Consider the following 16,420-nt stretch of genomic DNA (forward strand, 5'->3'; position numbering starts at 1 on the left):
ACCTTATAGTTAATGAACTATAATTTCAACATGTAACTAGCATTTATGGTATTAGAGGTTATAAATTTGAAACTGAAAAATACAAGTTAAAAAATAGGAACACTTAATTATTAAATTTTCCTTGTAGTTCATAACATCTTTGATCTAAAATCGAAAACTTGATACCCTTTCCCCTGTACCCAGATGTCCATATAGAGTTGCATGAATGTATAGTATAGAATTCAGCCCTGAATCCTTGAATTAAGAGCAGTATTTTTTAAATTGAGTTTCATAAGCGAAAACAACTCCTCTTAAACACAGCCACTTTCAAACAAAACTGAAATTTTTGCATAGTGAGTTTTAAATGTAGGATAATCTAAAGGTATTTGCAAAATTCTGGTGCTCCAATGTTATTTGGTTTTTAACACTTTCATCTGTAGCTGTCCATTCACATTATTGCTATTAATTGAGAAATGTTAGTGCATTTTCATAAAGTATAAAATTAAAGAGTTTGCCTTGGAATTCAGTCTTAAATTCCATAATTTTTGGAATGAAGTTAAGGCCATAATTTTTATTTCTGGAAACCAACTTAAGTATATGAAAGCAATCCAGATTATTCCTTGCCGAAAAAAAAATTGTCAAAAAACATATATTTGCTACAAATGAGAGAACTGAATCATAGAATGTGGCACTCCTTGTGAATGCCCCTATAAAGAAATATTTACAGTATTTAGATGAGCTGTAATGTCAACCAAAAGCCAAGTCTTTGAGCCATTCTTCATTGGTAAACCAAGGCAAAGATTTTCCCTTGAATGACAAGTACAGATTGGTTTCCTTTAACAGTTAAAAAAGCATTTCTAGCCCTAAATTACATATATGAGAATAGAGTTGTACATACCACAAAAATCCGGCAAAACCTTGAAACATCTGAAGTTCAAGAATCAGTATCCAATTTATGGTGGTGATTACTATATTGGTTGCATTTTTAAGCTTTGGGCCTAAAATTATTCCTAGTAAAATCTACATTAAGCAAATTATTAAATCCATGTCTTATCCTTTCAACATGTTACCAATGTCAACCCCAACTATTCACTGTTCCAGGAGTACTATCTATAATCAAGATAATATATTTTTAACCATTTTCATTAAATTTTGACAGACTTTTCTAACATACATAAATGAGTCATTCTATATTGGCCTTTTTATGGGCAACAAATCCAAAAGTTCCTCAACCCATTAAAATTTTCAGAGACTATAAATATTGTTGACTGTGTGGTATTATCTACATATGCGTTTTCATGAGCTTAAATTGAAAATGCTATAAGTTAAATTTGTAATGTAAACATTTTAAATTCTCAGTCATATCTTCACTATGCTATAAAATTGTATTTCCACTTTTATTTATTTATTCACATATTTGTTTCTGTTTGAGGTACGTAATTTTGGCTCTACTCAAAAGGTACTGTTTAGGAACTTACCGTCTATATCAGGTACTGATGCCCTGGAAACTTTTTTAACCAAATAAATAACTACACATCATAGGGCATCGTTTATTTAATTCCCATTCAAAAACAAACCCTATTGTGTCTTTCCTGTAGAGTAGTTTGGGTATTATACTTACTATGCATGGTTGGTTTTAAAATTTCATCTTAATTTGCATTCTTTTGACATAGATACACTTTGTTTGCATATTCAAACAGCAATATTCTTTACTTTCATTCACAAAACAATTCTTTACTTCTACACACAAAAATATCTCTTTCCTTTAAAAAAAAAAATAATGAAAAAGCCTTTTTCTTTCCCCACTTTTGAGAGAAAAGTGAACCCAAAATACATTGTCCTTCTTTCTTATAATAAAACTATAGTGGAAAAACAGCAGCACAAGTGCAAAGGATAAATGACTACTGACACTTAGCCTAGACACTGGGGGTAAGAGGGAATGGTGGGGGTGGTGTAAGTGAAGAGCAGGTACCTCTCTAAAGGAGGTAGGTGCTCCCCGGCTCCAGCCTATTGGCAGCCTTCTCAGAGCTTCCAAGTCTTTAAAAGCTGGAAATTCGGGAGGGAACGACGGAGGGAGAGAGAGAGACTGCTTTATTTTAAAGTGTTGACAACTAATTCAAACACATAGAAAACTGGCGGCCAAATAGCTCAGTTGGTTAGAGTGTGAGCTTTCAACAACAAAGATGGGGGTTAATGGGATGGTGGGCTGCGCCCCCTGCAACTAAAGATTGAAAACAGCGACTAGACTTGGAGCTGAGTTGCGCCCTCCACAACAAGATTGAAGGACGACTTGACTTTGGAGCTGATGGGCCCTGGAGAAACACACTGTTCCCCAACATTCCCCAATTAAAAAAAACAAAAAAAAAACAGAATACTGTGAGGACCCAACATGTGGTCCACAGGCCATCAATTTGGGACACCTTCCCCTCCATCCCCTCACTAACCCACCGTGAGATTTAAGTCCTGTCAACATCAGTCTATTAGGTTGGTGCAAAAGTAATCGCGGTTTCTGCCGTTATTTTTAACCTTTTAAACCGCGATTTTACTTTTGCACCAACCTAATATATTCTTAGTAAAACTAGCAAAGTAAATAGTAGTCTTTTTGCACAGAAAAGCCTCCTCTTTTTAGCTGAAGCTTAACAATCTTCTACCAAACCTGGTTAACTGCCAGGAACACTCAGATTCATCTAAAAAGCCTAACTTTTGGGGGGTTTGGTTTTTCTTTCTTTCTTATTTATTTATTTATTTATTTATTTATTTATTTATTTATTTATTTTTAGGTTTTGGTTTTTCAATAGCCTCACCTCCTAACTTTTGTCATTCAAACTGCCCTCGTTCTAAGACAACAGCTCAAAATGGAGCTGTTTAAATTTTTTAAACTATGCTTGTAGTTTAAACTTGTAGAAAGTTTTTGTAGAAAAACAAGAAAACTCCTGGGATGAGAAATTCTTATTCTGTTTCTGTAGCCAGTTCATGTCAAAGCTCTTAAATACAAGGTACATATTCTGCCTACCTGAGAAGAAATTATTAATTCCATCCTTCTTTATGAAAAGTGAAAAAAACCTACAGAAAAGTGCTCAAGCAACTATGTCATTTAGAGTAAACAATGGATGAAAAAAAAATTTTAAGTAGAGATTTTACATGTCATACTCTCTAAACATTCAATAAAATTCCAAATAAAAAGATTTTTAAAAATCATAAATACTTGAAAATGAACAAACATCCTACTAAACAAGCTTTGGATTACAAACTATTTAGAAGATGATGAAAAGGAGAAAAAGGGGGAAAAACCAGTGAGATACCACCCTAGTAGCTAAAACAGTCCTCAGAGGAAATTTTAGAGCTTTAAATGCCTACGTCATTAAAAGATTTTTTAAAATGTGAAAAAAATATTATTCAAAGTAAGGAAAAAGGAGGAAAAGCAAAAGACAAAAGGAAGCAGGAATGAATAAAAATAAACCTAAGGGTGCATTTTTAAAGTAATAGCAAGGATATGTAAATCCAAAAGCTTGTTCTTTGAAAGAATAAAACAAAACCGTGATTTTGGCAGAGTGGGGAAGGAGGGAGAGGGCTGAACAAAAATGCACAGGATTAGAAATAAGAAAAGAGATAGCAAAAAGCTTAAATAAACTACAAGAGAATATCATGTGCAATGAATTTAAAAAACAAAAAGAAAATGAATGAGTTTTTTAGCAAAATATAGATTATGAACATTGACTCAAGAATAGAAAATTTGACCAGATGAATTACTATTAGAGAAAAACTCCTATATATTGTATCTATATATGATACACATATGAAGATGAAGAAAAGTATAGCTGTGTGTGTGTGTGTGTGTGTGTGTATACTAATGTATGATTACATTGCTAAGATGTGGTACATAAGAAGGGAAAGATTAAACAAAAAGTGCCTATCAAAAAGTGTGAATATGATCTCATCTGTGTAAACTTAAACATATTCATGTGTATATACATAAATAGATGTATGAAAGCATGACAACCAGCATGTTAATGGTGGTTACCCCAAGATAAAGGGATACCCCTGCTTTCAGACACACATTTCATTCCCACCTTCCTTGGCACCTGGTGCCAGCAAATACCCAGCATGGAGGCTGAAGGGAGGCCAGTACTGGTGAACTAGCTTACTTTTCAAGGGAACCTCCTTGAAAAGAAAGTGCTGCTCAAACTTGAACACAATCAGAATCACCTGGAGAGCTTGTTAAAACAGATTATTGGGCCCCACACTTAGGGTTTCTCATTTAGTGGGTCTGAGGTAAGGCCCAAGAATTTGCTTTTGCAGTAAGTTCCCAGGTGATACTGAGGCAGTTGCACTAGAAACCATACTTTGGAAATCATTGTCCTTAGACAACTTTCAATACCCTAAAGGTTACTTGAAACCACAGTGGTCTCCTATTCCATTCTCAATTGCCTTTTTTATTTGTTCATATTATGATTTTATTGAAGTTTTGAATTAAATTCTTAAATACTACCTTTTCAAGTTTCTGAAATGTACCTTAAATTATTCCCTGTAATAAAAGTAATGACTATTTATTGACACAGTACAAATTATGTAATACACTCAATAATTTACTAGCATTATCTTGTTTAATCTTCATAAAACCTTGGGAGGTAGGTACTACTATTAGACCAATTTTACAGATGAGGGAACTGAATTTACAGAAGATCCTATGTGTGCTCTTAGTCAGTATACTCTACTGCTTTAAAACTAAAGGTTAATAAACCAACAAAACTACAGCAAACTAGCAATACATGCAATGAGATAAAGCATGGTAAGCCCTTGGTTCAATGATTGAGGTATCAGCTAGATATGCCCAAATTCTGGATCGAATAATGTTAATACTTATACAATTCACAGTACTGGTAATCATAAGGTGTCTGCAGATGGCAGAAAGGTAAAAAACACTTCTATACTCATAGGTAAACAGACCAGGGTGACACGGAACTCACAGAGCACATATTTAAAATTTCTAAACAATTTTGAAGAACTAGGATGCACACTTGTTAGAATACAGGCTAAGCTTCTGCAACAAAGGCCCTAAAATAAGATGGCTTAAAGAAGATCAAAGACTGTTTCTTTCTCAATTAACTGTCTAGACATAGGCTAGTAGCTTTGTTCTATGAACCTACACATAAGCCTCCAGATTCCTTCTATCTTGTTGCTTGCATTCTCCTTTTGTCTGCCCAGTTGAAGTTAGCTCATTGCACAATTCTGCCTTCCAGCTCACATGAAGGAAGAAAGAGAGAGCAAACCCAGTCCCTTTTTAAAAGCATGCATTCTCAACAGGGACATTACCCACAAGGGGGCAAAAGAATTTTAGTCTTTTTATGGATGAAGCACAGAGATTCACATACAGTGTATACAGATATATAAAATATCTGAGGTATTAAAATTTCATGGGGGCAACTAGGAAAAAAATATCTAAAAAGGTTCCTAATGGGAGTGATAGTAAAAAGATTGAGAAACTCTGTTTTAAAGGCAAGTGCCAGAAATTGTACACATCTCTGCTGCTCCCAAGAACTTAGTCACAAAAATAAACCTTATCTACCAAAGAAGCTAGGAGATATACTCTCTAGGTAGGTGGTTCTTGGCCCGGATGAAATTCCGTTTCTTCCCATTTGAGCCTCTTCATAGGGCTACCTGAGTGTTCCCACAACATGACAGTTGGTTTCCCTCAGAACAAGCAAGCCAAGAGACCAAGGTGGAGGCAGCAATGTCTTTTATGACCAAGCCTTGGAATCCACACACATTGCTACTTCTACCACGTGTACAGTCCAATTCTGATACAATGTGGGAGGGGCCTACACAAAGGTACGGATACCAGGAGGCTAGGTATGGGGATCATCTAGGAGATTGGCTTTCTATTTGGAAGCATACTCAGAAGTTCCCATATTTACATAACTGGAAAAATCATTCTGGTTAAATTCTAGTTGCCCTCCACGACCTTGAGGATGAAAAAGGGGTTCTACACAAAGTAATCTCACAGGGTGATCTGATCATACATTCCTAACTGGCAGGTCATGGTGGGTAGTCACGCCCCAAGCATCTAACTTCTTCAGCAAAAAAAAAAAAAAAAAAAAAAAAAAAGGCTCTACCTTTGCCTTAAGCCTTAAGCATTGCTTCTGCATCTTTGAAATGCCTCTGAATCAAAACCACCCTAAGAGTACACAATTTGGTTAACTATTCTGTAATGCAATTCCTGTTTTGTTTTCTCCCACCTTTATGTCATCTTCCCTCCTTAAATAAAAAATGCATTAAAGAAGCTGTAGACCACCATTCCGAGAAGCATTTTCCTCAGTCTGCTGAGATCTTGCTTCCAGGCATATCCTGTTTGACTCAAGTTAAATTTTATAAAAATTTTCTACAAGTTTGGACATTCTCATGTAGACAGCCCTGATGAAATGTTAACTTCCTGGCCAGAACTCATTGCTACCTCCTTTGTGATTCTATATCACACTGTTGCCACCACACTGTACAACGGTTCACTATGTACAAAGCTGTCTCTCCAGTGAGAATACAGGACTGAGGCTTACTTATTTTGATGCCCTCCAAGTTCAAGTCTGTTGAACTTTAAAAAATTGCCAGCCACTGTCAGTTATTGGTAAGAAAACCAGTCTGGGACCAAAGTGAGCAGCATTCTAAATTATCTATTTAGCACATCACTGGCTTGCCTTATAAATCTAAACAACTTGCTTAAACAATACCTAGCTAACAAAACAAACCCAGAATATAAATTTATTCATTTCAATGTTAAATGTAACTTCTCTGTCAACCATGATTTTCAAATACATACTTTTACGTGGGCAGGCAAATTAAAATCAAAATTTTGCTCGATGAGTTTTGTAGGAAAAAATGTGTGCTTCAAGGAAAAACTATGCTTTGTTTAGATCACACTCTTCCAGATTATCTGATCCTAGCCTTTCATTGCTGTTGGGCTATTTTACTTTATTGGTTTCTACTGAAGAAAACTGATAGTGATGCACAATAACTCTTACCTCTAGGCATGCAAATTCTGGCTGATGGAGGTTCAGTGGACTCCCTTCTGCTGTGGAAAAGGCCAGCTCTGCTTTCATTTGCACGTTCGTTTCAACATTCCTGATCTATAAATGTGTCTGTTCTTTGGATTCTCTCTTTGAACTAGCTGTAACATCTTACCAGTTCCTTCATTTAATTAATGAGTTGAATAAAATCTTCAACACTTGTTCGTTTTATATCTATATGAGAATTATGATTTTACCCATTTTTTAAAATTATCCTTCCACATCACATATACAGAGGGTGCCCCAAAAAATGTACATACATTTTAAGAAAGGAAAACTGTGTTAAAATTGTAATAATATATACCAATAACCAAAGATGAATACAAGTCACATTTGAAAGTCACATTTGACTTCTGCAATTACAAGAGATGCTCAAAATGGTTACCATCAGTGTCCAGACACTTCTGATTATGGCGAACTACTGCTTGAGCAGCACTGACCAGTGTCCACTTGTATACATTTTTTGGTACCCCTGTATATAGGACAAGAGGGATTGATTGGGTGATCCTAACCAAAGTACTGTTTCCCCAAAAATAAAAGCTAGCCAGACAATCAGCTCGAATGTATCTTTTGGAGCAAAAATTAATATAAGACCCAGTATGGTATTATGTTATGTTATATTATATTATATCATATTATATTATATTATACCCGGTCTTATATTATAGTCAAATAAGACTGGGTCTTACATTAATTTTTGCTCCAAAAGACGCATTAGAGCTGATTGTCCGGGTAAGTCTTATTTTCGGGAAAACACGGTAAAAAGCACAGACTGTGGAATTACACAAACAGGGATTCAAATCCTGGAGCTCTGAAGCACTCTGGGCCACTGCACTGCACTCCTTCAGCGGGTGCCATTCACATTGCAGCCTTAGTACATGGTGCCTCCCTGCTTAGTACTTTACACAGCTCTGCACTACAGTCCTGGCATTGTCACCTCCACTTCCAGAGCAACCTGAGTGTGCATGGGTGTGTACACTAGGAGAGAGCTTGTCCTGACCCTTTGCCTTGGTGATGGCTAGATGTTTATGAACCAATAATACTAATGAGGTTAACTGAAAGCCTACATATTAAACTATGGGACCTCAGTCAGTGTACAGAAAAGAATTAACATAATACGTAGGCCTGAGACTGCTATCCTTTAAGAGGCTTACTTGCAGGGTTAGCTCTTGGCTTTCACTTGTGAACTCTGATTTCAGGAAGGTTCCCACCATTCCCTAACTCACAAGAGTGGTTTAACGTGCCTAAACATAGTCTGAACAAATAATGTGATTTGTGCTGAACACCTGCTTTCCTCTGGCAGTTTGGAATTTTGGTGCAGGCTAGGCAGAGGGTACCTATGTGAGCAGTCCTCAATAAAAACCTAGGGCACTGAGTCTCTAATGAGCTGTCCTGATAGACAACACAACAATTGTGAATGTTGTCACAATTCAATGCTGGAGGAACTAAGCGCATACTGTGTGACTCCACTGGGAAAGAATTCTTGGAAACTTGCATCTGGTTTCCTCTGGGCTTCACCCCAGGTACGTTTCCCCTTTGCTGATTTTGCTTTGTATCCTTTCAGCTGTAATAAATCATAGCTGTGAGTACGACTATATGCTGAGTTCTATGAGTCCTCCTAGCAAATCACTGGACCTGGAGTGGTCTTGGGACTCTAGACACACTCCCATTCATTGGCCCTGCTCCCAGAATGATGACATCCAGGATTATATCCCACAATGCAAAGGACTGGAGGCTTCTCCCTAAAGAAACTGAAAAGCCAAAGAGGAAAAAAGGACTGCAAAAGGCAAAAATAATGAAAAAAGCGAAAGCAAAGTCCAAAAATAAAAACAATTAATATCTTTAAAAAGATAAGAAAATATATTGCATTCATAAGAAGATGCTATGGAAAAAAAGCAGAGAACAAGAGCTCTATAAAATTAAAAATATGATAATCAAAATGAAATTCAGAATAGAAGGGCTAGAAAATAAAGCTGAAAAACTTGTCCAGAGAAGTTGAGAAAAAAAGAAAGAGATGAAAAACAGAAGAGAGAAGACAAGAAAATTAAAAGATCAATCCAGGAGATCCAAAACCCAACTAAAGAGAAAGAGAGAGCAGAATAAATGGAAAGGAAGAAATTATTAAAGTAAATTTTACCAGACTGGGGAGGGCGGGAGGGGAAAGAGGCCTCAGGTTGAAAGGGCTCAACAAATGCAGAGCACAATGAGTGAAAAAAAATAATCACATCAAGGTCATATAACCATAAAATTTCAGAATGCCGGAGAGAAGATTCTAAGAAGTTTTCAGAAAGTAAAAACAACCCATAAATAAAGGTATGTGAAACTTAATGATATCAGATTTCTTAACAGTAATAATGACAACAGACACACTAAAATTACATCTTTAAAAATTCTGAGGAAAAACCTAGACTTCTATATTCAGCCAAACTACAATTCAAGTGTAAGGGTAGAATAAAGACATTTCTGAGACGAGCAACGACTTAGAAAATGTATCGTCTCTTACACAGTAACTTGAATAAGTACTTTACCAAAATTATTCAGTAATCCAAACCAGGATCTAGGTAACAGGATTCAAACAGAGAGAGATGTGAAGTCCCATGACATCGGCTATGCACAAAACCTAGAGAATTTTATCTTGCCGTTCTTCCATTCAGAATTACAATTTGTCTAGCATATTTTTAGTTTCCTAGAGAACTTTCTTGTTCTCTGATTGTTTCCATAGCACCCAATTCTTATTTTATGGGTGCAATCTCTTTCTTTATCTCTTTAACGATACTAATCTTCAGGTTGATGCAAACCTAGAACCAGACCAGATTAGAGTATGAAGAATGAGATCTACGGGAAGAAAGTGTTAAGGAAAAATGAAATTAATAGATACTTGCATTTGTTTGAGCATTTGGAAAAAATAACCACATGCTGATAGAAAATTAGATAAATGAAAGAAACAATCGTAAGTTTATCCTTTGGCTCAAAAGCTAATCATATTTACCTAATCATAATAATATAAATAAAACCTAACTACTGATTTACCTAAATCTCAACTGAAATTATGGAAGACGTGGACGTAGAATAGGAAAAGGAATTAAATTCTCACCTTACTTTATCTACTCTCAATTTATCAAAAAAGTCAATAAATATCTAACACTGAAGTTAAGAAGTAATTATAAAGTATACTTTTTAGAAAGACAGAGGTAAATACTAGAAGAAAAAGTTAAGAGTTGAAAGTAGTTGCTTCCAAAGAAAGAAATAAGGACTACAGAGGAATGAACTTGTGTGTCATATTTTTGTGGTAAATTTTTAAGACCTGCTTTCTTTTTCCAATGATGTATATTACTTTGATTTTAAAGTAAAATTTAAAAAATAATAATTTAATGATTAATAAACTGGAAGGTTTTACAACCCCTTACATAAGGTATAAGTAGTCCAAGTGATTTCCTCTTCACTTAGCAAGAGTCTTGTATTCAACACCACAACCATAAAGAAAGCTCTTCTTTTAATTGTCTCTTTAGTATTTTGATCAAAGTCTATCTTCTGTTTATATTCTCTCTTTCTGTACTAATCACTTCTTAGAAAAAAAACTTTTGTTGAGGACACTCTATGTACTGGTACGGAAAGATCTCTATGCTTCACTGTCACGTGGAAAGAGCCACAGAAGAAAACTGCAAATACAGCCAAGAAGGGGAAAATGTATACTGTCTGTTTTGGCTCAGCTATGCATCAAGTATCTCTGGAAGGAGAAGCAATAAACTAGTAATAACAATAACCCAGGGCAGGCGAATTGGACCAAAGGGAATTGAGGAGATGAGCAACGGGGGGGGGGGGGGGGGATTTTTTTCCATTGTATACTTTCTTTACTTCTTGATTTTTAACCCTGTGAAATTATTGCCTACTCAAAAAAAATTTTTTTTTTAAATTTTAAGCCTTACTTCTTCATTTTGGTACCAAATTAAAATATAACTATCTTCAAAACTTTGAGAAATTATGAAAATAATCAATACCCTAAATCTCATCTTTGCAGAGATAATATTCCCCAAAAATAAGACCTAATCGGAAAATAAGCATGATTTTTCAGGATGACATCCCCTGAACATAAGCCCTAATGCGTCTATTTGGAGCAAAAATTGATATAAGACCCGGTCTTCTTTTCGGGGAAATATGGTATTTTTAACATTTTGATGTACAGTGCAATCACATAGCGACATCCTGAACCTGCATGCTTACATGCCAATTTGAGAATATAACTGTCAGTCTTTCAATCCTCACAACAGAAAGTCTATTAATCTGTATTAAGATTATAAGGGTTCAAATAAAATAGAAAGGAGTAAGCCTGTGGATAAGCAGGGAAACTTGAAAACTCCCCATTCATTCCTAGGAATTCAATGATGTCAAAGGCAGAGTGGTTTCAATGCCTAGATACGTGAATATTGCCTGCCTGTTTTTCCCTTCTTTCAATGTAGCTCAAGGGTTTTTAAACTTTGCTATGTACAAGAATTCCTCTCAAAGTGCCAAGCCTGAATATTAGATTAAGCATAATCTTTACTATACTTCAGATCTTTTTGTACTTCTGTTAACCAAAATGGAAAAGTTAGACTTTTTAAGAATTTGGGGTTTTTTTACCCTGATATTGTAATATACCATCTTTTAATTTTCTCAAATTTCTTCATAAGTTTACATTATATTAACATATGGATTAATATATAAATATATTATGAATTATTACATCATATATATTCTATCATTTAATTTATTTTATCATTTTTACCATTTCCCTACATAGAGATATTGTTTCCAAAGTTTCATCATCAGAAACAAAATTGCAACAAACCATCCCAGTAACTAACCCTGTGTACATATCCATTATTATTTCCTTAGAATAAATTCCTAGAAGTGGAATTGCTGGGGCAAAATGTATTTAAAAATTCAAGAATGTTAATGAGTGTGGGCAAAATGCCCTCCAAAAACCTAATTAACTGTTAGTGGGAAAGTAAATATAAAATACTTAGGGGAAAGTACTTAGAGGATGCTTTACTGATTCCATCTGTGAGTCTACAGGTACCCCAGTAAATCCCAAAATCTCACACTGCAAAATTTTGCACATGTAACATGTCAAAAATTCAAAAAAGAGGGCAACAAACCTTGATATCAAAACCACAGCTGCAAAGAAAAAGAGCTCTTTTAGCAATGACATGTCACTGAGAGATGACAGACTCAAGTTCTCAAAGCCGTCCAACTTAACGACATTAGAAAAATTATAGTATTCAATGTTAGCAGTTATAATACTCAAAATTATGACAATGTCAACTATAATTTAATAATATATATGGTCACAGGGTTTGGGGCATAGCATAAGGAATAGAGTGAATGGAATTTTAACAGGGGTAGTAGATTGGGGGAGGGGTTTAGCACTTTATGAGGGGTGTAAATGTCTAATACATTGTTTTGTACACCTGAAATTAATTTAAAAAATTATTAAAGCATGTTATCATCATATCCCTTTCTTGAATGAAAAAAATGCCATAATAGTCTCTGCTTGTGCTGACATTTCATTGGAGAAAAATTAAAATTTTAATACAACCTATAAACCCCCCACTCCTAGAAATAGCATATTCAACACTATTAACACCATTCCAAATTTGGAAGCTGGGTATGCAGTTGTGGGTGAAAGCAGAACTAAGTAAATTGGGGGAAAATAGTCTTTCAAAATCGACGATTCAAACAACATACATTTTTTCTTTTATTTTTCTGTATTTTGTAAAATTTCTTTAATGAAAGATAGCATTATTGCCACAAAATAAGAAAACTCAAAACTTAGTATTTAAGAAACAAGTGTCAGTATTGCATTCAAATTACTCTGACATTAAAAAATATTTTTGGATAAGATACAGCACAGTATACAATTCTAGAAACCATAATGAAAACGATGTAACTTTTTTTAAAAAGAGCAACCTCCAACAAATTCTTTAAACTATTCTATTCTCCTAGACCAGTATTAAACGAATTTTCTTGGCCACCACGAAACGTCCCCAGAAGCATAAGGAAAAGAATTACTACATTTTATAGCACCCTGCCCTCCCTAAAATACACTTCTTGGAGTTCAAATCAGAAGTCACCAAGAATTCTGAAAACTAGGGACTGCAAAGCACTACCCAAGTCCTGCAAGCATATGCAAAAATATGTTTACAGGAAAGACAAAGGTGCTTTGTGACTTTACAAGAGAATTCACAGCAGCATTAGCAATTTTAAAGGGTGCATTTGAGGTACTTACTTTTCCTAACCACTGAATAAAAGAGAGCGGCTTTTCTTATTTCCCAACCCCCTAACAAATAATTACAGTATTGTACAGTCTCCACTATGCCCTCACTTAAAAAAGAAAACTCCATAATCTTCTGGTCCTTGGAAGTTGGCACTCTCAATTCCAGCATGTTTTTCTCAAGCCAGCAATCCTTTTTCCTAACCCTTACGGGATAAGATAGGCAGTCCTTTTTGACTCAAACTAACCCACGGGGGCTTGGGAAAGGGCAAAGTAGGCTGAAACATCGTCACCAGAACTTGGACCTTGAAACCAGCGCCAAGAAGTGTGACATAACACTAGAGCGTTCCGTTCTGCAAAACTGCTTTCTCTCCACTCCCGGCTCCCATCAACTCGAAATAAACGCCACAAAGACTGGGAGAGCAATTCACGTCAATTGTAAGCGTCCGCTCAGCCCGCTCCAGCGAAAGAACTCAGGCCACAAGGGTGAAAAGAAAGAGCTACTGCTGCTACGAAGTGTCCCCAGGCTGAGACGTGAGCAGTGTCTTAACAAGTATGCAGCTCGGCTTCCTGGGGACTCTCCAACAGGCAAATCGCTGCAAAGAACTCCGGACAGCGTCAAGTCTGCAGGCGGAGTCTGCAGGCGCAGCGGGGCTCCGGGGCGTGGCCGATGTTCCCTGGGCTGTGCAGCCGGGTGGGACTGGGGCTGCACCGCTCCAAAATCTGGAACCTGGGTATGCAGTGGTGGAAGCAAACCCAAGCAAACCGGGGCGCGGGCGGGGGGTGGAAATCCCTCAAAATTGATGAGTCAAGACACTACGCAGGGCTTCTTTTATCTTTCCGTTCTTTGAGAATTCCTTTAATGAAATGAATCTACTACTCTAAAATAAGCAAGTTCAAAACTTACTTAGGAAACAAAAGTGTCCGTGTTGCATTCAAATGACTACCCTGACATCAAAAACTATTTTTGGAGGAGACACACCATATTATGCAATTCTACAATGTCTTTAAAAAAAAAAAAAAGAGCAATCTTTAAAAAGATCTCACGTTCGAAGGAGCTATTGCCCCGCCTTAGAAGTGAACACGAGGCAATCTGGCGACAGCTCGTCACCACCCCCCCGCCCCAATCGCCCTGCTGTACAAATGATACTTTACTTCACCGTGATGTCCCAAGACCTGCCCGCACCGCGCAGCGTCCACCGGGCCCGTCCAGATCCGGAGGCGAGTTGCTGGGGCTGCGAAGCCGAGCAACAAGTGTCGGCGAGGCACTCGTTCCGCAGCTACTCGCTCCGCGGACCAGAGGGCGCCTCCGCACACACCGCTTGCTCCGCGCTACAGCCCAACCGATGGGGGGAGTGCCAGCCCCGGGAGGGCGGGGAGCCGGACGTGATCTGGGCCCGAACCACGCGACGCGAGGATGCCGGGGCGCGGACCCTGCCGGCTCGCCCACCCACCGCCAACTGCTCGCAAGCACCCACGAGGGCGGGGACCCAGGGGGCAAAGGAAGAGCTCACCGCTTCAGAGGGTCGGTAGCTCGCGCCACCGCGGCGGTCCCGGAGACGGAGCTCGGCGCCGCGGCCCCGGCTGCCGCCCGGGTTGTAGCCCCGGCAGGAACGCGGTCCCGGGGCATCGCCAGCGGCCGGCGAGCAGAGTCCGCACAGCTCCCGGCGCGCCGCGCTCGCGGTCCCTTGGGCCCCAGGGCGCCCGACTGCGCGCAGCGGGCCCCTCCCACTCCCGAGGACAGCCAATGTGCACGGAGCGCGGGAAGCCGGGGGCGGGGCGGGGCGGGGCGGGGAGGGGCGGGGCTGGAGCAAGTCCTGCGGCCCACCCACGCCGCGGGCTCAGCGCTCCTCGCCCTTCAGCGAGAGCAGTCCGGGATGCGGCGTCGCCGGGATGTGAAACGTGTGTTTCAAGTGGGTGAGGAGTCGGAGGGGATGCAGTTTTTGCAAATAAAAGATCCCGGCGAGTCTAAGACTTTCAGAGCACTTCTGATTCTTCGGGGTCTCTATCTTTCCTTTTTTATATAATAGAACACCTATTGAGAGCCAGCCACAGTGCTTCGGGACACAGGAGAATGAGAGACATCCCCTGCTTTTGAGGATCTCCCAGTCAGTCGGGTGGAGGCTCAGATAAGGAAATAGGTAACTACAGGAGCCCAGGTAAGGCACATTCCAATGTAAAAAGTTGTATGTTTTGCGGTGGGGGGTTGGGGAGTGTGGGGGCAGTTTCGGCCAGGGGAGTACTGAAAGTCTTGTTACCCTGGAATTCTAGTGGCCGTGATTCAATGGAGAACAGTCCACACGTCATTCTGTTTTTTTTTCCTTAAAGACGGCTAATATGTGTGACTTAGGTAAAAATTTCAGTAGCGCCAAAAGTACATGATATGTAATGAAAAGAAAGTTTTCATCATCCACTGCCCCCCAGTTTTGTTACTTTTTAGACTACCACTGTTAACTAATTTCTTGCATATCCCTTCAGAGATATTCTCTGTGTGTGTATATATGTGTGTGTGTGTGCATATCAGGCCATTGTGAATAAATTACTTATCTTTTACCCACCTTATCTTTTGTGTTTATTGTATTTTTTACAAGGAATTATTTTTTATTTTCATATAGTCTCATTAATTGATTTTTATTTTAGTTTCTAGGTTTGTTTTTTTATCCCAGAAAAGGTGTCACTACCCCCAAATTTAGAAGAATTCTCCCATGTTTGCTTCTAGTATGCTTGATATCTATGTATATGATTCATCTATATGCAGATACTCTACAATAAAAATAATATATGTTATAACAAAGAAATAAATCAGGCCAAAGCATATGCATTGGCAGTTCTCCAAAGAAGATATACAAATGACCAACAAGTACATGAAATGATGTTCAGTGTCAGTAGCTCTCAAGGAAATGAAAATCAAGACCACAACTAGATACTACTTTATACCCACCAGAATGGCTATAATCAAAAAGACAGATATTAACAAGTGTTGATGTCTTAAGCCGTTTAGGTTGCTATAACAAAAACACCATAACTTGGGTGGCTAAAACAGCAAACATTTATTTCTCACAGTTCTGGAGTCTAGAAAGTCCAAGATCAAGGCACTGGGCAGGTTCAGTGTCTGATCAGGACCAGCTTCCTG

General features: G+C 38.0%; 1 protein-coding gene across 5 annotated transcripts in view; it reads right to left on the reverse strand.

Annotated features, from left to right (window-relative positions):
• ZNF638 (zinc finger protein 638) overlaps positions 1 to 14,977 on the reverse strand; it is a 111,174-nt gene extending 96,197 nt beyond the window's left edge. For 4 of the 5 annotated variants that reach the window (XM_081069438.1, XM_081069437.1, XM_081069436.1 and 1 more), the window contains exon 1: positions 14,802 to 14,967. In XM_081069438.1, the coding sequence (XP_080925564.1) occupies positions 14,802 to 14,917 (116 nt within the window). In that variant the 5' untranslated portion in view covers positions 14,918 to 14,967. Of the gene's footprint in view, positions 1 to 14,801 lie in introns of all 5 variants that reach the window. The other variant, XM_081069435.1, reaches the window with a different exon arrangement.
• Positions 14,978 to 16,420: the final 1,443 nt, after the last annotated feature.

Source organism: Rhinolophus hipposideros, assembly GCF_964194185.1.
Source record: "Rhinolophus hipposideros genome assembly, chromosome: 12".
Lineage (NCBI taxonomy): Eukaryota > Metazoa > Chordata > Mammalia > Chiroptera > Rhinolophidae > Rhinolophus > Rhinolophus hipposideros.